Genomic DNA, 27,914 nt, shown 5'->3' with positions numbered 1-27,914 from the left:
GGCAAGATGGCGGCGACGTGTGCATGGGGAGGCCGGGAGGGCAACAGTTCGTCAGAGCCGCAGGCGGGGGTTGAAAGGTCTGGGGATTCAGTGGCGACAGCAGTAACAGCAAGAATCCCAGTCTGTCAGCTCATTCGGCCGTCGGTCACTGAGCTAAGCCGGGAGGTGAGGACCAACATCCTTTGTACGGTTACAGGCTGCGGTAAAATCCTTCCCAACCCACCGGCCCTGGGAATGCACCTGGTCAAATCTCACAGGGTGCAGGTAAGTGCAGGCAGGTTTTGTCACAACTCTCCCTCCTCCAGGTCTCGTTTTTCATCTCTATGCTCTCTTCTTCCATCTCTTCCGCCCCCCCATATTCTCCTCTAATAACTCAACATTAACGGAAACAGAAAATCAAAGGTTAATGACATAAGGCCAATTCTGCAATACATCCACTATATTATGTTCTCAGATTTTAAAATGGGATACGAGCATTTTTTTTTGGAAGCACTCCTTATTGCCCATTTCATTTGTACTTGAGAATGCAATGACGAGTTGTCTTCTTGATCCACTGCAGATTTTCTGGTGAAGGCATTGCCACAACATTTTTTAACAATGTTCCGTGATTTAAATTCAGGAATAATAAAGGACTGCTGGTATGTTTTAAAGTCACGATATTGCTTGATTTGGAGGGAAACCTGTGGGTGGTGTGTTATTTGGCTTATGCCGTAATTTGTTTTTGTCCCTCTTGAATAGAATTTGACCAGTTGGCCCAATAATTAGATTTGGATCTAATGTGGATTGATTATTTGGCAAGTGAAAAAAAAAACCTGGCCCATCCTGTCTCTGCTAGCAATTTCATCTCACCCCCAGGCTCTCCCTTCTTAGCACTAATGGTGGTTTTAATCCATTTTCAGATATTCTCCTGTTTATTGTGTGTATAGATGTATGAACATAAGGGCAGGGGGGCATTCAGAGCTTTAAGATTGTTTCATCATTTAATTAAGTCATGACTAATGTGTGACCTAATGCATCACATTTTCCCTATGTACCTTTAAGAAAATTCTATTGATCTCCAACTTTGTCTGCAGTTGACCCAGTACCTCTCATTCTTCCTAGCCTATCTGATTATGTTGTTCATGCTTGGAGTTTTAAAATAAATGATCATTTTAGTGAATTATTGGGTCATTAGCAATTGTAAACTTGGCCTTTCAAATTTATAAAGTGGGGAAGTAAATGCAGGGGGATTGTTTTCTACTGTCTAAATGTTTATCACTGTATGTGTGTTTTATATTATATTAAAGTTAGGTGAAATGTCCTTAAATTTTGTCTTATTGGTTGGGACCATCAGGATCTCCACAGGACCTGGGGGCAGAATTGGGCCACTTGGCCCATCGAGTCTGTGCCACCATTCAATTTTGGCTGAGTTATTATTCCTCTCAACCCTATTCTCCTGTCTTCTGCCCATAATCTGTGACAGCCTAACTAAGAACCTATCCACCACAGTTTTAAATGTACCCAATGACCTGGACTCCACAGCTGTCTAGGACAATGAATTCCACAGATTTGCCACCCTCTGGCTAAAGAAATATCTTCTCACCTCTGTTCTAAATGGATGCCCTTCTATTCTGAAGTTGTGCCCTCTGGTCTTGGACTCCTCCACCATAGGATGCATCCTGTCCACATCCACCCTATCTAGGTCTTTCAATATTTGATAGGCTTTAATGAGATCTTCCCTCATTCTTCTGAACTCTAGTGAGTACAGGCCAGAGCTCCTCATATGCTCCTCATATGTTAATCCTTTCATTCCCAGAATCGGTCTCATGAACCTCCTTTGGAGCCAACACACCATTTCTTAGCTAAGGGGCCCAAAACTGTTCACAGTACTTCAAGTGTGGTCTTATCAATGCCTTGTTCCTTCTATCGTGTAGTGACCATATACTTCTCGAAACGAAATTCCATCTGCCATCTTTTTGCTCATTCTCCTCATCTGTCTAAGTACTTCTGCAGACTCCCTGCTTCCTCAACACTACCTGTCCCTTCACCTATCTTCGTGTCGTCTGCAAACTTGGCCACAAAGCTATCAACTCTGTCATCCAAATCATTGACATATAACATGAAAAGAAGTGGCCCCAACACAGAACACTAGTCACTAGCAGCCAACCAGAAAAGGCTCCCTTTATTCCCACTCTTTGCATCTTACCAAACAGCCAATCTTCTACCTATGCTAGTATCTTTCCTGTAATACCATGGGTTTTTATCTTGTTAAGTAGCCTTATGTTCGGCACCTTGTCACAGGCCTTCTAAAAATCCAAGTAACGTCAATGATAGATTGCATAGTTACACAAAGGCATCGTTGAATTTTGAATATTTTTTCTGACAGCTAGCAGTAACTAGGGTTTTCAGTTGTGTGTTGCAGCAAATGTAATTTTTCTTAGGGTGGAAATTTGTTGGATGTCTAGAAATGTTTGGTTGAACCTTACTTTCCGCCCATTACACCTGCTGGCGTTTAGGGCAACAATAATGATCCTTCATCTGTCTGTCCTTGGCAACTCTTGGCAAAGCTGTTGCTGTAGCAATTTTGTTTACCAGTCAGAGTTGTTAGCCCTGAGCTGAACCCCTAAACCTGGAGGGCCAGTGGACCACTCTTAGTCTGGCTTCTACCTGTTTAGCATGGGTAAGCCCTGACTCCAGCCAACATAACTCTCCAGGTCACTGAGGCACGCAAGCCTCCAAACCATGACAACGTTGTGGTCCTCTTTGAGGTTGGTAAGAACTGGTAAGGTTAAAAAAAAAACAACTTTCCACTAGGAGGAGGATCTGTAACTAAAACACTGATTTAAAGTAACTGGTAAAGAAACTAGAGATGTGAACTTTTTGTTTATAAATAGAGTTGTAGTGATCTGGAATGCATTATCTAACTGGGTAGGTGGAAGTAGGTCCTGCTGTGATATTTAGATCTGAATCAGATAATAGAAGGCATTTTCTGTATTGAAGGTGTGTAAAGTAAGCCCATTGCTATCTTAGGCAAAGCCATCATGCTGGTGATCAGGGTAGAGGTGGGTTGGAAAAGCATATAGCCAAAGTTGATTTTAAACTTCAGTTCAGACACTTTTGGGCTCCACTGGAACTTTCATGTTTGTTGTGTCACTAAAGCAACGCTAGATGTAGTGTACTCTAAATTACCTTGATGAAATTTACATAAGCTGATCAATACAGAGATTATTTCTTTATGCTGTTGAGAATCAGTTCTGAAGAGAGTGTTCTTTCAAGTTCAAGTTTGTTTATTATCTTTCAAGTATACACATCTCTACAGCTAAATGCAACATCGTTCCTCCGGGACAAGGTGCAAAACGCAATACAGTGGATTCCGGTTAATTGGGACACGTTGGGACCAGTATATTTTGGCCCAATTAAACGGCTGCCCCAATTAGTCAAAGTTTCGTGGAAATAGTTAAAAATGTATAAAACAGACAATCTGAGTAAAGAATTATGCATTTACAGAACAAAATAGAACATTTCAATAATAACACACAGGAAATGCTGGAGGAACTCAGCAGGCCAGGCAGCATCTATGGAAAAGAGTACAGTTGACGTTTCGGGTTGAGACCTTCCAAACAGTATTACAGTGCTATAAAATAGTACATTCGTTCCTCACAGTGATCAAAAGTGGAACTCGTGTAGTATATGCAACAAACAAAATCAATGTGAACATGTACTGTAGATAATGGACTAACTTTATATGATGCAATGGACAATTACATTCTCTAAATCTTCATTTTCATTGTAACATTCAAGATGACTGCTGATACCTTCAAGTTCTTCGTAGTTCCTAACTTGTTGAAATAATGAAATTGTTTCATTTTTACTCCCGGCTTTTTCTGACATCTCCAAGCCTGAGAGCTTGAAACCGCAGTGAGCAAAACAGTTCTGAATTGTCTTGATGCTTACTTCTTGCCAACTATCAGTGACAAAAATCATTGCTTTTTGAACATAAACACACAGAAGTGAAGATATTTAAAATTTGTTTGCTCTTAAGCACAGTGTAGTGTCTAACAGTCACAAAAAACGTGCACAACTGACACTAGTTAAAACCTGTTCAGCAGCAGTTTCTTGCCCCAATTAAGCAGTGTAGTGTCCCAAATAAACAAAGGGAATTCTGGCAATTTTTTCCAATTAGTTTTTGTTCTTTAAGAGTTGTCCCAAAAAGGTATTTGCTTCGATTAACCAATTGCTCAATTAACCAGATTTCACTGTATATGTAGGCACACACAGCATATATTGTTACGATTCCAGCACGTACAGTCACAGAACAATATTAGCACATCCCTGAGTGACATAGCCTGAAAATTGTCAGGTTGACACCAAATGCAAGGTGTATGTTTATGTAAGACAGCATAATGTTACTGGCACTATTATAATAACACAAGCAGTGGCATGAATGTGTGAAGCAGCTGTGTACATACATCTAGATGAAAAGTGACCAGTCAGGATGAGACTGTCAGTGAGTTAGGGAGTGTGGGAGAGGGCAGGGTATTCAGACAGGGCATGGATGTGTGTAAGGTGGCAGCCGGGTGTGAAAGAAGTTGAACAGCCTAGGAGTAAAAACTGTTAACCAGCCTGATAGTTCTGATTCTTATGCTGCAGTACCTTCTGCCTGATGGCAGGTGGTCAAAAGTATTGTGGGAAGGATGGGAGGGGTCTTTGACAATATGTTTATCTTTGCATTTTAACTGGGACGAAGAAAGGACATGGTTCTGACTTGACAGGAAATTGATTCCATAATTTAAAAGAATAGCTTTGATTAGCATGTGATTATACTTACCCATTTTACCATTTTAATATGTCATGATTACTTTTTAATCTCTCCAAATAAATATTTTATATGAATAGCCAGCAAAAATTCAACAATCTGACATATTTCATATTCTTAAGAGATTTGGTATTCTCTGGAAGTTTTCTGATTGAAGCAATTTTTGCACCAAAATTGCAAATAATTGTGGTTTCTGGAAAAGATGGAAAATAATCTTGCGTTGTTGCCTCAGATTTTAATGATTCAATCTTTAATAGCTCTCCTTGTGTACATGATTTGTATATCATTCAAATGAGTTACTAAATTGGTACTTTCTCATTAGTGATCTGGTAGCTATCACTACATTCAGCTGGCCATTTGGACGATATTTCAGAACCATACAGGCAGCCAAATACTGTTACGTCTCAGTAGTGCATGAACTTTGTGTCAGGTTTAATGTCTTGATCTTAGACACAAAAACAGGAAATGTTTAAAAAAAACTGTTGGATCTGATGGTTTAATTGTTTAGTATATTACCTAATGGTCACAGTATGTATATGCAGCTGTTCATGTGTGTCCCCTAGTGGTTATATTTGTATGATTCTGGAAAGCTCTGGAAGCTTCTCTGTTGCTACTTTATTTAAATAGGAAGTTTTTGATTGGCTGAACTTGAGTGGAAATTTTCTTATCTATGAGGTATAAAGGAGTTGACTTCGAGGGGGTGCCATGCTGGTCGTTTTGCTTCTATCTCCCTCCACTATGGAGACCTCTATCCCTGTCTTTTCAACTATCTTTGTTCTATTAACACTTAACAAAACAATTGTGAAACAATACGTCTTGTGCCTCTTTCCTGACTTCTGAAAGAAGCTTGGATTAAAAGCATAATCTTGAAGACAATAGTCTTCAGAAGGTTACGTAAAGTGTCAAGATGTTAACGTTAGCCTTAAAATGGAATTGTTGTTTCAGGGTAAAGACCAGTGATTGGAATTGTTTATTGGAAGACCGCAGCTATATTACAGCACCAGAAGTGATGAACTTCATTGTTGCTGCCTGCCTTTGTTGAGTAGAGAATTCCTGAGATTTGGAAAGTGATCCATATTTTCCAGGGTTTTTTTCAGAGTTTTATTGATGCAGTGTGGTGTTGTGCAGTCAAGACTGTTCTATAGAGGACCTCCACTGTGCAGGCATTTAACCTAAGGCCCATATACCTGAAGATCTTGCTGAATTAATCAGTAATTTTGGGGCTGCACATTAGCATAGTGGTTAGCAACGCTATTACAGCTTGGAGCTTCAGAGTTCAATTCTGACATCGTTTATAAGAATTCTGTTTGTCCTTCCCGTGAGCACATGGATTTCCTCCCAGTGCTCTGGTTTCCTCCCACAGTCCAAAGAAATGCCAGCTAGTAGACTAATTGGTCATTGTAAATCGTTCTTTGATTAGCTAGTGTTAAATAAGTGGGTTGCCAGACAGTGTAGTTCACTGAGCCAGAAGTGCCCGCTCTGCTCTGTATCTCTGAATAAAATAAATAAACTCCAGGTTGGTCTCTGAACATGACAATATATAAACAGCTTTTGTCTTCTGAAGTGCAGTTGGAGTGATCTTGGTTTTGGAGGGCCTATAGTATAGGATGAAAGCTCTGCCATTTATTCAGCAAATGAGCTTCATTATATCAGGAGGTATGATAAGCAAGACTGGGTAAAGTGTTGGGATGATGGTGTTATCTGATAGTCTGCACTGAGTTTGGATTTGTTCTAAACTATTGGTTAAGATCATGACTTGCATGTCATCATATGGCAACGGTAGAACATTTTAAAGAATGTTTGAGAGCAGCAAAATTTTAATATAATCCACAGTCCCTCTAAGTTGACAGAGCCAAAGGAATTTGTGGAATCCAGGAAGGCCATTTGTGTTGATTGGTGCGACTTCCTGAACTTGAAGTTGCGTGGGGAAGACCATGTCCAATTTCCCCAGATAGATTCAGTAGCATAGTGACCCAGGTTCAATTCCTGCCATTGCCTATAAGGAGTTTGTACTTTCTCCCTGTGACTACGTGGGTTTCCTCTGAGCACAGTCCAAAGACGGAACAGTTGGTAGACTAATTGGTCATTGTAAATTGTCCTGTGATTCGGGGGGAGGGGGGGAGTCACTGGGTGGTGCGGCTCGAAGGGCCGGAAGGGCCTTTTCCGTGCTGTATCTCAATAATTAAATGAAGATGTTGGATTTCCTGTGTGATTTAATTGTCCTGCCTTCTACCATATCACATAATATCCTTGTTTCTCCTTCATACCTTTCCTCCTCCTTTAGTTACATCTTCAGACTCCTTCACTTTCTCCAGTTTATTCCGATGTAATGAAAGGTCATTTCCCAGTCTACAAGTGCGACCTGGTCAGTGTATGCTGTTTTAAAGTTCTATCACTCATGCTATTCTGTTTTTGTAGTTCTGAAGTCTGTTGATTTTATTTTTTATTATACTCTTCCAGGATTGCAGCATTAATCCAACTGTTAGGAAGGACTTGAAATCTTCTGTTCAGAAGTTGTACTGCTGCCCCATTGAAGGTTGCCCAAGAGGACCAAACAGACCGTTTTCTCAGTTTGCCCTTGTTAAGCAGGTAAGCAAGCTAGAATTTTACTTGTCTGTTAACTGAATCATGCGGCAATTACACTCAGACATTTAATAATGAACTAAGCTTTCTAGGTTGGAGGTGTAGATGAGCAATTTTGTCTTTGTGTCTTAACCAGCGTGCAAAATATAGTTATAGAGTTATAGAACACTACAACACAGAAATGAGCCCTTTGACCGTCTCGTTCCTGCTGAACTATTAATCTGCCTAGACCCATAAACCTGCATCTGGATCATAACTCTCCACACCCCTCCCATCCAAGTACCAATCCAAATTTCCCTTAAATGTTGGAAATGGAACCTGCATCCATCGCTTCCACTGGTAGCTCGTTCCACACTCTCGTCACCCTCTGAGTGAAAAAGTTTCCACTCATGTTCCCCTTAAACATTTCACCTTTCACCCTTAACCCATGACCTCTAGTTCTCGTCTCAGCCAACCTCTGTGGAAAAAGCCTGCTTGCATCTGTACCCTTCATAATATTGTATATCTCTATCAGTTATCATGTTGCTGCTTACAGTTTTCCTACTATATTTCCCACATTGTAACTGCGGCTTTGCTTCCAAAAAGTGCTTCATTCATTATTCAATTTGCCACTGTTTGGTTTCTGACAACAAGGAGGTAGAATTGATTTTACAGGACCTTTTCTCACTAGAGTAAATTCTTTAAAATAGATAACCCTTCAGTGTAACAAATGTTTGTGACAAGTAGAAGATTTTCTTTACAGCATTGGGTTTATGGCAAACACTTAATGAAGGATAACTCACACAAAATGCTGGAGAATTCAGCAAGTCAGACAGGAGCTACAGAGTTAAATAAACAAGTTGACTTTTCGGGTCGAAACTCTTCCTCGGGACTGTAAAGGAAGCCAATATAAGAAGGTGGAGGGAATTCAAGCTGGCAGATGATAGGCGAGACCAGATGAGGGGTAAGATGGGTGGGTGGAGGAGAGGGATGAAATAAGAAGCTGGGAGATGATAGGTGGAAGACGTAAAGGGCTGAAGAAGAAAGAATCTGATAGGAGCGGACAGTGGACCCTGGGAGAAATTGAAGGAAGAAGGGTACCGGGGGAGGTGATGGGCAGGAGAGAAGAGAAATGGTATGAAGGTAACTAGAATTGGAATTTAAAAAGAGGAGGAGGACTGGGGGAGGGAGGGGGAAGAGAAAACAAAAAATGGCTATTATCAGAGTCTCTTCAACCTCCATGTTTACTCTTTCTGTATATATAAGGCATCCGTTAGTCTTGCGAGACCATGGATCTGCGCCTGGAAAGTCTTCACTCTCCAGGGCGCAGGCCTGGGCAAGGTTGTATGGAAGCTCGGCAGTTGCCCATGCTGCAAGTCTCCCCTCTTCATGACATCGATGTTGTCCAAGGGAAGGGCAAGGGCCGATACAGCTTGGCACCAGTGTTGTCGCAGAGCACTGTGTAGTTAAGTGCCTTGCTCAAGGACACAACACACTGCCTCGGCTGGGGCTTGACTCACAACCTTCATGTCGCTAGTCGAATGCCTTAACCACTTGGCCACGTGCACTTTCTGTATAGTGCTTGGGTATAAACAGATGCTGCTGTTTGTAGTTTTGTTGGGATGCTTTCCACACCACTGAGGCCATAGCAGAAAACTGTTCTGTGGATACTTTGCTATTTCAGTAAGTTCTTGTAGCACCAACTTATGGTATAATTTCCATTGGATTTTGGATACCACTCAGTGTTTTTAATGGCCTTACAAATGAATGATTATTTTAAGATATCAGTTTGTAATGGGTAAATCGGGACAGTGTATTGACCAATACACACAAAATACTGGACGAACTCAGTAGGCCAGGCAGCATCAATGGAAAAAAGTACAGTCAACGTTTTGGACAGGGTAATGCAACTTTTGACCATGGATTTTAAGATCCATGTCAGCAGTATACCTGTACCCCCTCAAAAAAGATTAAGCCACCTTTTTATTCAAAAGAACACTTAATCTTATTAATAAACTATAGATTTTAACCTTTTTAATTAATTATTTTTCTCTATCGAAAGGTTTTGGCCCAAAATATCAACTGTACTCTTCTCCTAGATGCTGCCTGGCCTTTTGAGCTCCTCCAGCATTTTGTGTGTGTGGTTCAGATTTTCAGCATCTACAGATTTTCTCTTGTTTATTTTTGTCTGCATTGCTTTTCATACAGTGGTGTTGGTGAGAGTGGAGATAGAGAGGGAAGGTGGAAATTTTATGTTTGTATATGAAATGTGTTACGCATCAGCACCAATAGATATGAAATTGAGTCAGGTTTTTATAAATAAACAAGGAAATTTATTCACCTCTACTCAAAAGCGGAGAAAAGTAAACAAGCGACTAACTGAAACGGAAGTTAACAGTGTTATGCGTCTATAGTTATCAAACAGTCGAACTGAAAAGACAATTCTTAACAGATCTTACTCAAACACAGTCTTAAGGTGGTAGTTCAAAGAATCCAAGTGATTTAGGAAATAAATGAAAGGAGAGACTTCCCGAACCAGCGATGAAGAAAGGATGAAACTGCTGACACAGACCCCAGCCAAGAAATGCCTTGCCCGAAGAAATCACGAAGAATAAGATTTCTCACAGTAGCTGACCTTTCGCAGGAGGAGGTCAACACACAACACCCAAGACCATGCAGAGGTTAACCAAAAGTGTGTGTTACAATACCCGTATTGACCATACCAAATGTGAGTCACATTCAAGGCACACAGAACGCCGTTGATTTCTTGGGTTTCTACAAAGCTGGCAAATTCTTCACTCTCGCTCTCCCTCCTTCCTTGATTATGTAACCACCAATTGTGACTCCCCAACAAAACGACAACTATGCAACAAATTGCAGTCTCCCCCTTTTTATACCAATTGGAACATGCCATCATGTGATATCACATCATCACACTATCACGACCATTACATCATCCCACTATCACGAGACAATTACATCATCCCCCTATCACGAGACAGGTAACGAATGGGAAAATTTTCCTAAAAGGTAAGCTTCAGGTGTATCTTGGCTATCTGTAGATTTTGAACAAGCAACAAAATCCTTGTTTCTGAAGAGACTCTGACATTCCTACCAAAACCTAAAACCTTAAACCTTTAACACGTGTACAGTGTCTCCTATTCTGGCTGGCTGCCGGTTACCAGTGGAGTTCCACAGGGCTCGGTGTTGGCACCACTGCTTTTTACAATGTACGTTAATGATTTGGACTATGGTATTAATGGATTTGTGGCTAAATTTGCTGATGATACAAAGAGGTGGAGGAGCGGGTAGTGTTGAGGAAACAGAGAGCCTGCAGAGAGACTTAGATAGTTTAGGAGAATGGGTAAAGAAGTGGCAAATGAAATACAATGTTGGAAAATGTATGGTCATTCACATCGGTGGAAGAAATAAAGGGGCAGACTATTATTTAGATGGGGAGAAAATTCAAAATGCAGAGATGCAAAGGGACTTGGGAGTTCTTGTGCAAGATACTCTAAAGGTTAACCTGCAAGTTAAGTCGGTTGTGAAGAAGGCGAATGCAATGTTATTCATTTCTAGAAGTATAGAATATAAGAGCAGGGATGTGATGTTGAGGCTTTATAAGACACTCGTGAGACCGCGCTTGGAGTATTGTATGCAGTTTTGGGCTCCTTATTTTAGAAAGGATATACTGACATTGGAGAGGGTTCAGAGAATGATTCCAGGAAGGAAATAGTTACTGTATGAGGAACATCTGGCAGCTCTTGGGCTGTATTCCCTGGAGTTCAGGAGAATGAGGGGGGATCTCATAGAAACATTTCAAATGGTAAAAGGCCTGAACAGATTATATATGGCAAAGTTATTTCCCATGGGAGGGGATGCTAGCACAAGAGGGCACAAATTCAGGATTTAAGGACGTCCTTTTAGAACTGAGATGTAGAGAAATTACTTTAATCAGCGGGGTGAATCTGTGGAATTTGTTACCACGAATGGCTGTAGAGGCCAAGTCTTTGGGTGTCCTGACGAAGGGTCTCGGCCCGAAACGTCAACTGTACCTCTTCCTAGAGATGCTACCTGGCCTGCTGCGTTCTCCAGCAACTTTGATGTGTGTTGCTTGAATTTACAGCATCTGCAGAATTCCTCGTGTTTACGTTTTTAAAGATAGTCAAAGACCTTGATTGGATTGCTGGGAAGCTATACAATCTGTTATTCCACCAATCAAACACTGGGGGACAGCGCTGACAGAGGCCAGCGCCAACCGAGCACGGATGCCAAACTGCACCACCTCTCTCCTGGACTGCAGCAGCAAGCATGCCCACAGCTTGAGGCCTAGTCCTCGCTACAACAGAGGCAATGCAGCTTCCACGCCATCTGCCCTGCCACCAAACAAGGGAAACAGGCCTGCTGCATCTTACATTATCAATAACAGGTTTTTGCGATTGTGAGAGAAACATCCAAGACAATCTCCCATGGTTTCACTGCATGCTGCCTTCATGCACCAACTCCAATGCCTTCGAGTAGCAGGCAGCAACACAGTGTGCACCCAGGCCTGCCCCTCTGAACCCAGGCCAGCTCCGCCGACATCCTGGTCGGCTCCCTGACACCCTGAACACATCAGCCGGCTTCTCCAATCAACGAGGAGCTCCTGATGGGGCAGACCCACCACACCCGAAGCTCTTGGAGCCCAGCACCATCTTCTGATCGTAAAAAACACATTTATCAAAGAAAAGAATACTTTTGGTTGGCCCCCAAAAGGCTGCTGAGTCCGAAGTCACCACCATCTTATCCTCCCACAATCCAAAGACAAATCAGTTAGTAGGTTAATTGATCATTGTAAATTGTCCTGTGATTAAGCTAGGGTTAAATTGGGAGATTGCTGTGCCATATGGCTTGAAGGGCCGGAAGAGCCTATTCAATGCTGTATCTCAATAATAATTGGTGCAAAGAAGTTGATCCTATTTTCTTTGAAATCTACGGTTCCTTCAAAGATTATAGAACCATAGGGTTTACTAAGGTGTTTCCAGAGATAGCTGGGGTGAGGCCATGGAATGTTATGAACAAAAGGAGGGTAATTTTAGCTTGAAGCATTGCTGGGTCGGAAGACAATGAATGTTATGGAGCACAAGGCTGACGATTCTAAAGTACTGGAAGGTCAGGTTCCAACCAGCAGTGCTGGAAGTGACTGAATGGTGAAAGATGGGAATGAACAAGGAGACTGAGAAACATTAAATCCAGGGAGATGGATGAAGGTATTACTCAGTAAAGCTTGCTTATCTATTTTTAGCTGCTGTCATTGAAGATCCTGTTCATCGTTTTCTGCTTTTTCTCCAGCACTTTATGAAAATTCATGCTGAGAAGAAGCACAAGTGTGACAAATGTAGTAACTCATACGGTACAGAATGGGACCTGAAGCGACATGCAGAGGACTGTGGGCGGATTTTCAAGTGCACTTGTGGTTGTCCTTATGCCAGCAGACCAGCACTGTTGTCTCATATTTACAGAACTGGACATGAAATCCCTGCAGAACATCGGTAAGTGCATAGTCTCCAGGCAGATCAAAACGTTCACACAGAGCTTACTGTGTGCCAACTCATCTGTTCTACTGTATCGTGCATTAAAACTGCATGTTTAAACAAGCTTTTTCTCTTAGACAATGTTTAATTATCATTAAAACCGTACAGATCTAATGATGAGTTATTTCATTGCTGGTAAACAACCAATGTTTTTGTAGCTTGTTTATTTTGGCTGAGACTAAGCAAATTTTATTGATGGCCATATAGTCTGTTATTCTAACAGTGACAGCATCATCTGGTCCAACAAAATAGAGAGACCCAAAGTTGTTGAAATTGTGGTTTGTAACAATTTTTATATATATAACCAACAATCATAATTTCAGCTTTTCACACATTTCACAATACAATGAAAAAATAACTGCAGAGGTGTGAGGAGTCTTTCTGTATGTTTCTTAAAGATAAAATCAGAACATTTCTTGATCAGCTGCCATGAATGTTCAGCTGTATAATCCACTTGATGACATTTCTGTCATTGGGTGTCACAGACTCCCTCTCAGAGATGCTAGATTAGAGATCACACTGGAAAATGAGAAATATATGCCACAGAGCCAATTTAATCTGTGCAGTCTTTACTGACTGCAAAGCCCATGCCATCGTTGCACTGTCATTTGGAGGCAGTGTGAAGCTTGTAATGAGATGACTTTCTGAAAAACAGCTGGACACAAAACTGTGGGTTTATTGCTGCTGATGTGCTGGCTCTCAGTCTACATGCAGGTCAATAATATGTTTGCTCAATCTACCATATGCAAAAAATTACCTGCAGAAACAGTGTTGAGATAATACTTCAGCTCTTTAACACTTTGGTTAGATCACACTTGGAGTATTATGTTCAATTCTGGTTACTTCATTATGGAAAGGATGTGGAAGTTTTCGACAGGGTGCAGAGGAGATTTACCTCTGGGTCAGAGAGCATGTCTTATGAGGATAGGTTTGAGCAAGTTAGAGTTATTCTCTTTGGAGCAAAGGAGGATGAGAGGTGACTTCATAGAAGTATACAAGATGATAAGAGACATAAATAGAGTGGACAGCTGGAGACTTTTTCCCAGGGCATAATTTTAAAGTGATCGGAGGAAAGTATAGGGGGATGTCAGGGATTGTTTTTGCATACAGCATGGTGGGTGCATGGAAGACACTGCCAAGGGTGGTGGCAAAGTCAGATAAATTACGGACATACAAGAGACTCTTAGATAGGCACATGGATGATAGAAAAATAGAGGGCCACAGTGCCTATAAAAGTATTTCCCCCCCCCCCCCCCCATGGAAGTTTTCATGTTTTATTCTTTTACAGCCTTGAATCATAGTGGATTTAATTTGGCTTTTTTGACACTGATCAACAGAGAAGACTCTTGCGTGTCAAAGTGAAAAAAAATTATACAAATTGGTCTAATTTTATTACAACTATTAAGTGAAATAATTAATTGCATAATTGCTCATCCTCTTCGAGTCAGTATTCAGTACATGCACCTTTGGCAGCAATTACAGCTTTGGTCTGTGTTGATAGGTCTCTATCAGCTTTGCACATCTGGACACTGCAGTTTTTCCCCATGTTCTTCACAAAACTGCTCAAGTTCTATCAGATTGCATGGGAATCATGAATGAAAAGCCCTTTTCAATTCCAGCCATAAATTCTCAATTGGATTGAAGTCTGGACAAGCCTTCCAGGGCCTGCTGCAGTGAAGTATCCCCACAGCATGATGCAACCATCACCATGCTTCACAGTAGGGGTGGTGTGTTTTTGAACATGTGCAGTGTTTGGCTTATGCCAAACATTGCATTTCGTCCAATGACCAAAAATCTCAGTTTTGGTTTCACCAGACCATAGAACCTTCCAGCTGACTTCAGAGTCTCCCACATGCCTTCTGGCAAACTCTAGCCAAGATTCCATGTGTGTTTTTTTTCCCTGTGTCTTTCTCTTTGCCACTCTCCCATAAAGCTGCGACTGGTGAAGCACCAGGGTAACAGCTGTTGTATGTGTGATCTCGCCCATCTCAGCCACTGAAGCTTGTAACTCCTCCAGAGTTGTCATAGGTCTCTTGGTGCCCTCATTCTCTAGTCCCCTTCTTGCACGGTCACTCAGTTTTTGAGGATGGCCTGCTCCAGGCAGATTTCCAGCTGTGCCATATTCTTTCCATTTTTTGATGATTGACTTAACTGTACTCAAGCGATATTCAGTGACTTGGAAATGTTCTTGTATCCATCTCCTGACTTGTGCTTTTCAATAACCATTTTGCCGAATTGCTTGAAGTATACTTTTGTCTTCATGGTGTCGTTTTTTTTTTGCCAGGATACTGATTCACCAACAGTTGGACCTTCCAGATACAGGTGTATTTTTACTACAATCAATTGAAACACCTTGAGTGCATGCAGGTCTCCAAAAACAGATCTCCATTTAACTAATTATGTGACTTCAAAACCAATTGTCTGCACCAGTAATGATTCGGTGTCATATTAAAGGTGGGGTGTGGATGAATACTCACGCAATCAATGATTTTTTGTTTTATATTTGCAATTAATTTAGATCACTTTGTAGAGATCTGTTTTCACTTTGACACGAAAGAGTCTTTTTCTGTTGATCAGTGTCAAAAACAAGCAAAATTAAATGTACTGTGATCTAATGTTAACCGTATAACAATTACAGCACGGAAACAGGCCATCTCGGCCCTTCTAGTCCGTGCTGAACTCTTACTCTCACCTAGTCCCACCGACCTGCACTCAGCCCATAACCCCCCATTCCTTTCCTGTCCATATAGCTATCCAATTTAACTTTAAATGATAATATCGAACCTGCCTCAACCACTTTTGCTGGAAACTCGTTCCACATAGCTACCACTCTCTGAGTAAAGAAGTTCCCCCTCATGTTACCCCTAAACTTTTGCCCTTTAACTCTCAACTCATGTCCTCTTGTTTGAATCTCCCCCACTCTCAATGGAAAAAGCCTATCCATGTCAACTCTATCTATCCCCCTCATAATTTTAAATACCTCTATCAAGTCCCCCTTCAACCTTCTACGTTCCAAAGAATAAAGACCCAACTTGTTCAACCATTCTCTGTAACTTGTAAAGCAATAAAACATAAAAAGTTTCGGTGGGGGGTGAATACTTTTTATAGGCACTGTATGTGGGAGGGAAGGGTGAGATTGATCTTAGAGCAGTTAAAAGGTCAGCACAACATCATGGGCCAAAAGGTCGATACTGTTCTAAGTTGGTAAAACATTGTTGATGGTGTCTCCTCCAGTTTTGAGAAGACTGGTACTAATGCCACTTTTCTAAGAAATGTGGTGAACAAAGTAGACTAATGTGTCTTCTGCTCCATCTAAGGTACCAGGAGAAGATCTGTTGTGCAAGGCGGTTGAAGGAGTGATATCTTAACATTTAGAACTAACATCAGTTGCATATTATAGGGTGTGTCAAAGTTTTGTAAATCTGTGCACCTATACACACAAACCAAGAAACCCCACTGACAAGGAAGCTGGTTTATTCTTACATGATGCACAACTACTGTGCAGAAATAATATCAGAATTCCCACTGGGTGTGAAGCTTGATTCCCATCCACAAAAAAAGAGACATGCAGACTTAAAGCCTGTGGACTAACTACATGCCACCATTCCTATTCACAATAATGAAAACTAGCGTAAACCAGTACGTATTGTATTTCCCTGATCTATTTAAAAATTTAAAGTCTGCTTCCTACTTCCCTATGTTACCCCAGACCTCATTCACTCCTCATCCACTACCCTCTTTCTTATTAAAACTAGAGAGTCTTCATCACCACGCATGCATTGATCTTTTCCAATCATTTGAGTATGGGGTAATGCAGCTGAGACATAATTCAAATTGACTGTCTAGCCATATATTGAAAGAAGTGAAGCCTGGATGTGTGTTAAAGTTTCTGAATTGAGTGATCGATTTCCAATTATACTAATACTAGGTGCTGAGCATTCTTGATCAGAGTACATTTTACTCTTGAGAAATGGTTCTTGAGAAGTGGTTGTCCATCTGTTGTGCGAGATTTTTTTTACTGATTCCATTGTGTTTCCTTTTACTATGAATGCATGTAAGAAAATGAATCTCAGAATTGTATATGCTGACATATATGCACTTTGATTATAAATTTACTTTGAAGTTTGAAAATAAGATTTGTCTGAGGATAACTTTGATGCCAGACTTTGCAAGGTTATTTACATGATTCGTCCATCTTGAGAGTCTAGAATGTGTTGCTGGAATATGTCCTTAGGTTGTGCTGGTTGTTAATGCAAATGAAACATTTCACTGTAAGTTTCTATGTATATGTGTTAAATAAGTGAATTTGAACCTGAATCTAGAACTAGATAATCTGCAGGTTGAATAAGATTGGTTATATAACAATGAAATGCAATTTCTTTACCCACTACAAAATCCTTAACTAGAACAACTTGTGAATGCTCAGTTATTGACTCAATTCAAGGCGGTGATTGATTTGGATTTTTGGGCAGTAAAGGATTTGTAGAATTCTCGGTTTGTCCAGGATTGTGAACAGGATGAAACATTGGCTGCAATCTTATACAATGGCAGAATAACCTTGAAAGCCTACATACTTAGCAGGCTGCTGTTCCTTATGTTCTGAAGATAGATCTCTGTTGAGTTGGCAGCTGGCTGCAAAGTAGTAGATTTCAACATTGCCCCAATGCAAAAGTTGACATATGTGGAAGCCTGCTTAATCACTTTGGACATCTTGAAGAGCCATATTTCACACCATCTCCGAATCACTTTAGTAGAAAAAGAACATATCTGATGTCCTGGAAAGGAGAGCCTTAACCTGGGAACAGATATGACAGAGATGAAGGGACTGAGAAAAGGAAATAGCATTTTTATGAGAAGAGATACAGTCGAGATCAGGGGTCGCCAACCATTTTTGCACTGCGGACCGGTCGACTGGGTGGAGGGGGGGGGGGGGGTGGGGAGGTTGACAACTTTCTCATTGTGTTTACCCCAAAAAGGCTACCATGACAATGAAGCCTTGTGCGGGCACCTGTGTGCGCATGCGTGTACGTGCCGATTTTTTTCAGTTTTGGCGATTCTGTTCAGTGAATCTACACTGTACATACGTTATTTCTACTTCATAGGCTGTGTATTTATCATACCATTCCTGCTTTTACTATATGTTAGTGTTATTTTAGGTTTTATGTATTATTTGGTATGATTTGGTAGGTTATTTTTTGGGTCTGGGAACACTCAAAAATTTTCCCCATTGTTGTCATTTCCAACATATCTCTGCGAAGCGGGGTTTTCTGCAATGAATGCAACGAAAACTAAATTGTGGAATAGACTGGACATAAGGAACCCCCTTCGAGTATCGCTGTCTCCCATCACCCCTCGATAGGACCATCTTGTTGCAGGAAAACAAGCCCAGGGCTCCCACTGATTCAGCGATATTGGTGTGTTGCAATGATTTTATATGTTCATACAAGAAAAGTATGCGCTGTGTGTTTAATGGGGTGATGGGAGACAGCGATACTCGCTTCCTGAGTTGTGAGTACAAACTGTGAATAGGCCCTCAATCAGATTTTAGCATTTGCAACATTTAGACATTTGGTATTTCTTGCCCACATTAAATCTGTATTTTAATTTAAACGTTTTATAGTTCTTATAGCATTTTGCTTTAGGTTTATTCAAGCATTATCTGTATGGGGATTATGGAGATGTGAGAAGGGATTGCGATTTTTATCAGGCATCCTAACCTCCTTGCATTGATCAATGGAGAGTACTATGCAAGTCTTAGGCACATACATACAGGTTTCCCCCGCCATCCGAAGGTAGAGCGTTCCTATGAAACGGTTCGTAAGCCGGAATGTCGTAAAGCGAAGAAGCAATTACCATTTTATTTATATAGGAAAATTCATCCATAGGACACTCAAAGCTGCTGCGCAGGTTGACTCTGTGGTTAAGAAAGAATACAGTGCATTGGCCTTCATCAATTATGAGATTAAGTTTAGGAGCCAGGAGGTAATGTTGCAGCTATATAGGACCCTGGTTAGACCCTACTTAGAGTACTGTGCTCAGTTCTGGTCGCCTCACTACGGGAAGGATGTGGAAACCATAGAAAGGGTGCAGAGGAGACTTACAAGGACATTGCCTGGATTGGGGAGCATGCTTTATGAGAATAGGTTGAGTGAACTGGGCCTTTTCTCCTTGGAGTGAGGGAGGATGAGAGATGACCTGATAGAGGTGTATAAGATGATGAGAGGCATTGATCGTGTGGATAGTCAGAGGCTTTTTCCCAGGGCTGAAATGGCTAGCCTGAGAGGGCACGGTTTTAAGGTGCTTAGCAGTAGGTACAGAGGAGATATCAGGGGTACGTTTTTTTTACGCAGAGAGTGGTAAGTGCGTGGAATGGGCTGCCGGTGATGGTGGTGGAGGTGGATACGATATGGTCTTTTAAAAGACTCCTGAACTGGTATATGGAGCTCAGAAAAATAGAGGGCTATGGGTAACCCTAGGTAATTTCTAAGGTAAGGACATGTTCGGCACAGCTTTGTGGGCCAAAGGGCCTGTATTGTGCTGTTGGGTTTCTGTGTTTCTTTCAGGGTTGGAAATGAAGGGGGTAAAAACCAGAATAAGGACTTGGGACAGGAAGGAGTACATGCTGCAGGTGATAGGCAAGAGCCGGTGAGGGGGAAGGTGAGTGAGTGGGTGAGGGAGGATGAAGTAAGAAGCTGGGAGGGGATAGATGGAAGAAGTAAAAAGGGCTGAAGAAGAAGGGATCTAATCAGAAGGGACAGTGGAAGGAAGGAAAAGGTGGAGGAGGGGAAACCGGAGGGAGACGATGAGAAGAGAAAGGGTGAGAAGGGAACCAGAATGGGGAATGGAAAAAGAGAGAAGGAGGGAGGAGAGAGAAATTACTGGAAATTTGAGAAATTGATGTTTCTGTCATCAGGAGACTGCCTAGTTGGAATATAAGGAGTTGCTGCTCCAGTCTGAGTTTGGCCTCATCATGGTAGTAGAAGAGGCCTGGACAGACACATCAGAATGGGAATTGAAATAGGCAGCCACCGGGATATCCCGCCTTTTGTGGTAACAAAGCAGTCTGCCAAACTGTGTCGGGTCTCACTGATATTGGGGAGGCCTCACTGGGAGCACCAGATACAATTGAAGTCCCTGCTAGGATAAAAGGATGGGGGGAGGAATAGGTAGAAGGTGATAGGTGAAGCCAGATGGGTGGGAAAGGTTTTTTCCAGTCCTGGGGAAAGTTTTCTTGGCTTGAAAAATCGACCATTTATTCATTTCCACAGATGCTGCCTGACCTACTGAGTCCTCCGGAGATTTATGTATGTTATTCCAGATTTCCAACATCTGCAGAATCTCTTGTGTTTATAAGTCCTATACAAGCTGTGCCTAAACTGTGGCTTTGTGCTTGTTCCTCCTCGGAATTTTATTCTAATTCCATTTCACTTTTCCACTGCCTTTTATTAACCTTTTTTTGAAATCTTAACACCAGTTGAAATGATTTTTGAATGTGTTGTAGTATTCATATAAAAGAATGAAAAAATAATCTAACAACCCTGCCTTTATCAGTTTAGTATTGATTCCAGCTGCCCAGTTTAAAAAAAAATCAATGCCAGAGATAAATAGGTGGCTAGAGGTAAGAGAAGGGAAAGAACAAAACAGTGTGTAATATTTCTTTGTCAGACTTTGACAGACTCTGTAATTAACTTCATTGCCATTGGATATAGATATTTATGTACTGTTCTATCCTACTTCACAGTTAAAGTATTTAGGTGTGAATGTTGTGCATGTTATAACACTTACTTTCTCTGCTAGATCGATGATTGGCCCTCAAGGGACAGGTATATGCTTTCAGGGAAATAATTGTAAATGTAGTCCTTGATTTAAAATTTACTTTTTCCAAAAATAAAAGATTACAGATATTCTGCCAGTGATCTCTCATGTTTTAATCATTAGGTACTAACAAGTTAACTTTCTATCTATTGTCTAGGGAGCCACCGCGCAAGAAGAGGAAGAGTGAGTGGTTAAGTCAGAACCATTTGAACAACAGTGAAAAAAAGCAAGAAACCGAATTGGCCCAAGAGATGAAGGAGATGAACAAGGGAACCAACACTGAACACTTACGTGAAGATATCAGCAATAACCAGGCTCCGGCACCTGTGAAACAAATTCAGAAATTGCTGTTACCAAAGCCCAAAGCTGCACTTGTCAAACTTCCTGTTATGCACCTAACACCTTTACCAGTTCTTTTATCTTCAGGCATGTCCATGGATAATTCTGTCAAGTCCATTGTTGTTGCTGTTGACAATCAAGGATCTGTTGTGAACACAGTGCAGGTTTTGCCTACACCAGTGGGAACTCTGATACCAACTTTGGAAACAAAAGCTTTGAATCTTAAAGGTGACCTTCCCACCTCCAAATTGCCCAACATAATGATGGTTGAACCTGTCAATACTGCAGTACAAGTCAACATGGATTCAGGTTTTGCCAGCAATCATGGATTACAATCGCTTGGAGACCTGGGTCAAAAAAACAAATATATTTCTATGAATGTTCAAACAGACATATCTTACCTTGCACAGAGCACAGCACCAGAGTCTTTAACGATGTATTGTGCTACAGAGAGCACTGTATCAGCTTGTGCACAAACTGATCTGAGCTTTGGTGCCCAAGTGTTGCTACCTGTAAGTGTCCAAACGCAAACATTTGAACCTGACACCAAAGTCACTACATCAATAAGTGCTCAGACAGATTCTTTCAGTCAGCCCTGTTTTCCATTGTGTAATGTTTCCAGGAAAACACAGACTTTGGCAAATTCTAGTCAAGAAAGAGACCCAACATTTCAAGCACTTATTAATGGAAATAATCATGAGGAGATTTTTGATCATTCTTTAGTTCCCTCTTGCAGTGTATGTAGGCAAACTCAAACTACTTTTGCCCTGGAAGCAATGGGCAAGGAGCAAAGACCCCCCCATGCATCTAACAATAATGCTCTTTTACAGAACACTAATAAATCTGCTGTTGACTTTCACATTCAGTCCACTTTACTTCAACAGAATTCAATGACAGACAATCAAACTCAGACGATTAACCTTTTTAATGATTTGGAAAATATTCTATCTGAAAGCATAGCAGATCATTCATTAGAACACCGGGGTCTTTTATCTGATGCCAGCAATGCTTCTGGTGAGAATATGACAGGCAGCCAGTCACAGAATGCGGGTATTGACTTCGACATTGAAGAATTTTTATCTGCAAGCAACATACAAACCCAGACAGAGGAAAATGAGTTTGGTACTTTACAGACAGAATCTGCATTGGAATCTCTAGATATTGAAACTCAAACTGACTTTTTGTTTTCAGACCATCCTACCCAGGTATACAATGGTAGGGGACAGTCCAGCTATTTAGGACTAGAAATGTTTGACACACAGACTCAAACAGACTTCACTTTCTTATTGGACAGTGGTCCACATCTACCTCTTGATAGCATTTTGAAACAGTCCAATTTCTCCATAAATGCAGAATCTTCTGGGACTGAAACTCAAACGGAGAACTTGCATGGTAGAAATAATTTCACTAGTACCACCGAAAGCCATGTTCGGCTAAATTGTGCTGAAACACAGACAACCAGCAGTTCCTTTGAAAACCTTGGCAGTCTCTTTTTCACTAGCAATGAAACACAGACTGTAATGGATGACTTTCTCTTGGCTGATATGGCGTGGAACACTATGGAGTGTCATTTCAGTTCAGTCGAGACGCAGACATGTGATGAACTTGTTCCCTTATTTGAGAGTGCTGATAAAAGCACCAGTTGAAGTGTAAAGACGACAGGGAGCGTGGACTTCAGCTTTGGGATGTGGAAGTACCAAAGTTAATGCTGTGTTACTGTGCACCTTGTTTTGAAGCAGCTTTTTGGGGATATTTTCATTAGTAAACACAAAATACTCTGCAGATGCTGGGGTCAAAGCAACATGCACAACACACTGGAGGAACTCAGCAGGTCGGACAGCTTCCGTGGAAACGAACAGTCAACATTTTGGGCTGAGACCAAGTTCCCCTCCAGCGTGCTGTGCATGTTAGTTTTCATTAGAACTGGAAAACAGAAATATCCTAGATATTTAAATTGACGTAGGTATTGGGATCTTCTTTTCCCTTAGGGACTTTCCATAGTTTCTCATGAATGACAAAAAGCCAAGTTCTATACTATTTGGGCTTCTGATTAAACCGAACCTTGATTCAGCATTCATTACTTCCATCTTTCCTGCCCATTTGCCTGTTTGCTTTCGTCTCTATGTTTTCACAAGGCACACAACTAGACTGAATATTCCATGTGGCTATTGAACGATCAAATAGGAAGTATCCTAACTGATTCTATTCTAGTGTATTTCAACTTGGTACAATATTATGTATGACGCCATTTCTTTCTCTATTGTCTATGTACTGACTACTGGCTGACATTGAGTTTCATGAATATCTGGGATTTTTGTCTTAAGGGTATGGTGACCCTTCCAAGCGTGCAAGAACAGGCTTTTGAGAAAGAGGGTGCACAATGTAACATTTGCAGCCAAGGTTTTGGTTTGAGCATTCTGTCCAGCCTAGCAACACTATGTCCATAAATGTAATATTAAGCCATTAAAATTGGCGTAATGTTTCTAATTCTTGCGGATTCCAGGAAAATCCTGGACGACGGGAGCCCAATTTGTCTCCATTTTGAATTGTGTTGTTTTTTTTTGGGAGTTCTTAATGTAGTGTCAGTACCCCAGCCACTGTCCCATTTAGAAGTTTAAATTTATCACTGCATTTTGACTTTGTCAGTATGATTCAGGCACTTGGTTTTAAAATAAATGTCAGGCAGCTGAATATTTGTAGTACATTGGAAGAAAACCTTGAAGAGAAGTGAAAAGAGAAAATGCTGGAATCATTCAGCAAGTCTGGCAGCATCTGTGGAAGCAGAAACAGTAAACATTATGATGTAAAGCCATATTAGAGCTGTGACAGATGAAAAAATAGGTGAAGAGAGCTGGCTAGAACAAAGGGAGTAAGTTAAGAGCAGGTTATGTTTAGAAGCTTAATCTGTTCTGAAATGTCACGTGGTCTTACCCTCTCAGGGATATTCCCTTTGTTCTATTCATCTTTTCCCTGCCTTGATAACAAATTAAGTTCTATTAAAGGTCTTAAGCTTGAAAAGTTAAATCTGTTTCTGTTTGTAGAGGCTGTCTGCCAAACTGGTTGTTTCCTGTTTTTACTTAAGATTTCCAGGGTTTACAGTTTTCTTATTTTCATTTGAACAGAAGTGCATGTCCGCAGTTGCAGCAGAATTAATGCACTCAATGCCATTAGGCTGATATTCTGCTTAACTACAACAGATCATCACTTTATATAAAAGTGGAATTGCAGCCCTTTCAGGACACTTGACATTGGAACTTGATCCTCCTATTCCTTCTGAAGGTGTGCTGATTCTGTGACTAGCTGCTTAATTGCACACAGCAGCTTTGACTCTTTCATTAACAGGATGATTTCAAGTCCTGTAGCTAATGGAATGTCAAAACTCTTGGGTTTCATAGCCTAGATGTTTAGAAGCCACTTCACCATTTCACATGACAATGTGAAGTTATTTTCTGCTCATTTGTAATATTTGTTTCTATCTTTAATAGGATAAAGTGCACGTGATTTTCTTGTCTGATGCAAGAGATGGACATGAAGCAGTAGGAATATTACTGAATTATGTGTGACCAGTCTTTCCTGACTTCTAAGAAATCCTCAACTGAGAATCCACAGTTGCAGCAGAATTAATCCACATAGTACCATCAAGTTAATGTTATTCTGATATATTAAAATTGACTATAATTAATTTCTAGTTCATGTCTTTCACTCTCAATCAGTGTAAAGCACAACACTGAAATATGATTATATTTGGTATGTTTAATTATTCATGATTAATTAGAGAATTACTTCTATCGAGTACAGGTCCAGGGCTACCTCCAGGTTAATGCTACCCAAGTACGTGGATGTTTGTGGGGAGTATGGAGATCGGGTAGTGTTGTAAGCTTGGGCCATGTCAATCTCTCAGCTTGCAATGTATTTGGATCCTCCTTAAATATCATGAGGTCCTTTAAGACCTCGATCAAATAATATATATACCACTGTGTGTGTACTGTGTCACTGAATATTTCTGATCCCTTTTTGAAATATAAAGTTAAATGAATTTTGTGGGAAATATTTTTGGTACTTAGCTCTCTTGTTTTACCGGAATCCCAGAATAAAGTGTTTAATCTTCCAGTTTGACTTGTGTGATTCTGCACTCTTGACTGGATGCTCTTTATCCATTTATAATCCTTTGGTTGTACCTGAAAGGATTAGTTTTCAATAAATGTGGAGCTTGAGTATAACCTGTGGAAACTCATTCGTTCGTTCGTATGTGCCATGTCTTATGGAAACTAACCTGTTTGAATTGGTAGTTAAAACATGATGTTGCTCTGACCTGGTCCAAATCAGAACTGGTGTATATTGACAAGAGTTGACAAAATTTTTGAATGTTACGAAGTCAGGGATCCATTTGGCAGTGTAGAGCTATAGTTGTGTGTATTTGGTTATCATGCAGCTCGACTTTGAAAGCTCTTAAACCAGGAGGCATAGGAAACCTATTGTAGGGCCATTTTGAAGCTATACTTATGGCAGGATTGGGGTGTAAAGAGAACTCAGTGCTGGGGGAGTATGGCAGAGGCTAGGTATGCTGTGAAAAGCCCTTTCACAATGCTGTGATAGAATAAGGCATTTATCTTACCTGGTAGAAGAATCAAAAGCAGTGGCTGGGTTAGTGTTTTGGATTACCGTCGAAATGTATAATTCAAATGTCAGCTTAATTTTGGAAACTTCACTCATAGTTCACCTGTGATGTGCTGGATTTCTATATTCATACTGTATATCCTGTTATTTTTCCCTTTCTGAATATTGTGTTTTACTAGCTTCCTTAAGCTGTACCTGGGTGATCTGTGTGCCATTTGTTTCGCTTGCAGAGTATTTATATTTAGACCAAAAACCCATGCACTTGTGCTATATTGCGACGTATATTCAATGTTAGATGTAACTTTGTCTGATTGAGATCGCTGATTTAAAATGTTTCCATCACAAAGTCGTGGTCAAATTTATAAGTTAAATACCCAGGTCAAATTTTCAAGGCCACTGTTTCCATCTGCTCTTTAATGTAGGGTTGTGCTGCCGTCATCGGACCTATTAACACTGATTTGAAATGAATAATCTGTTCATGCACTTCTAATGTGTTAATGCACTGTTTCTATGACCCTAATGACTCATTGCCTTAATTTAGTCACTATTAGTGTCAGTGTTAAACCTATAACCACCAGTATTATTTTTGTATAATGTACTTTAATATGTTAATATTTTGACCGTTGCATATGATTTATTGCAACATTTCACTTTATTAGGACCTTTGCATTATTTAATTTGATGAGCAACTCATGGACTACAATGTGGCTTTATAGCCTTGGCTAATGTCTTCAATAATGTTCGCCCATTATTGAAATATAATTCATATGTTAAGTTTAATGAATGGAGGAGATGAGAGATTGTGGCTTGTTTGTTTTGGTTTCATATTTTTGCATATTCTTGCAAAAGACACTTTTCATGCTGGATGAGTGAATAGTAACATTGTCTTGAATGTGTAACAATTTAATAACAGTTCATTCTACTTTGTGCATTCTGCACATATTAAGTGCCCTGCTATTTCTGTAGGTAGAATGTATCAGGATGCTTGCTTGAAGGCTCCTTTTCTTTTGTAAATGGACATCTCCAAAGTGAGCTATCCTATTGACGTTGACTGTCACTGTGATATTTATTTCAGGTTGACGAGTAGCATGCTGCTTGAAATTTACCTTTTAACTTATTAATGGCAACAAACCGTTAAAGATTATGTCAACTTGTAACAGCTTCTGTATCAGCCTTATTCATTGAGTCTTTCAACTTGAGACGGAACATGGAGACATTTTACTGTTCTCCAGATGCCTTTGGGGAATAGTGATAATTGTGGTACATTGTAAAGTCAGGCCAGTCATTTGTTTGATAGTCAGTTAGTCTGAAATGAAGTTGCATTATAATTCTAGCATTCTTTGGATGCTGATGCAGCCCAGTCTGGCAATGTTAAATAAAAATGGGATTGGGTTTGGGGAACCTTCAGATGCTAAGGCTTGTACATAGTTGAGGTTGTGAAAGCCTACTGGCATCTGTGGAAAATGAACTGGGATCCTCTGGAAGGGAAGAAGTAAAATTGGCACAAAAAAAGAGTCACCAAGTTATTATTAAAGGTTATTTTTATGTCTTTAACACGCCATGGGCGGGGGTGTGATGGGAGAGAATTCATGGTTCATAAATTCTGTCTGAGTTACCCGTCAAAGAATACTACACAATAGTTTATGAGTCTGAGATATTTTATTGATAAACAACTGCTGCATGCAGCATTAACTTAAATATTTTGGTTACATGAGTTTCTTTGAAAACACCTGAAGAATCGTTATCTTGTGTATAACCAATGAAATTTGTATAAATGCATGTAAAATAGTGAAGACGCGTGTTTCCCTTTTGGTCAATATGGGTAAGAATTTCTTTTAAGTTAATGCTAGAGTATGTTAACATGTCACAAGATTTATTGTACTTCAGTTAGCCAAAATTTTGCACATAAATTATTTGCTGGTGTATAATGTTAGTGGATATTTTGTGTCAAACATTTGCTGGTTAGAACTCTGCAAAGTTGCACCAAATAAAGATCAGTTTATTCAATATGAACGGTGTCTTAATTTACTTTGTTATCTGCCAATTAGTGTTTTTTGCCAGATTGTTGTGTGATGTCCAATTATACTGATTTGCTTTTTATGTTGACTTGGTTGTAACAGTCATAATTACCATGCTTAAATAGCATTTGGACATGCATGTACGTAGGTAAGACATAGAAGGGTATAGGTAAGTGGAGTTGGTATAAATAGGCA

At 40.4% G+C, this 27,914-nt stretch overlaps 1 protein-coding gene across 2 annotated transcripts; it reads left to right on the top strand.

Moving 5' to 3' along the window:
• On the top strand, positions 1 to 27,693 carry atmin (ATM interactor). 2 transcript variants are annotated; one of them, XM_072279940.1, is made up of 5 exons: positions 1 to 264; positions 7,256 to 7,384; positions 12,689 to 12,888; positions 20,903 to 22,289; positions 24,570 to 27,693. In XM_072279940.1, exons 1-5 carry the CDS (start codon positions 7 to 9, stop codon positions 24,645 to 24,647), a joined length of 2,052 nt encoding a protein of 683 aa, XP_072136041.1. In that variant the 5' UTR covers positions 1 to 6; the 3' UTR covers positions 24,648 to 27,693. The 2 variants fall into 2 exon arrangements, with proteins under 2 accessions (XP_072136041.1, XP_072136040.1); XM_072279939.1 differs by having other exon boundaries at positions 20,903 to 24,657.
• The last annotated feature ends 221 nt before the right edge of the window (positions 27,694 to 27,914 follow it).

The sequence above is a fragment of the Mobula birostris genome, chromosome 15, assembly GCF_030028105.1.
Source record: "Mobula birostris isolate sMobBir1 chromosome 15, sMobBir1.hap1, whole genome shotgun sequence".
Taxonomy (NCBI): Eukaryota; Metazoa; Chordata; class Chondrichthyes; order Myliobatiformes; family Myliobatidae; genus Mobula; species Mobula birostris.
Note: the sequence above shows the minus strand (reverse complement) of the source record. Positions and strands in the feature narration are given on the sequence as shown.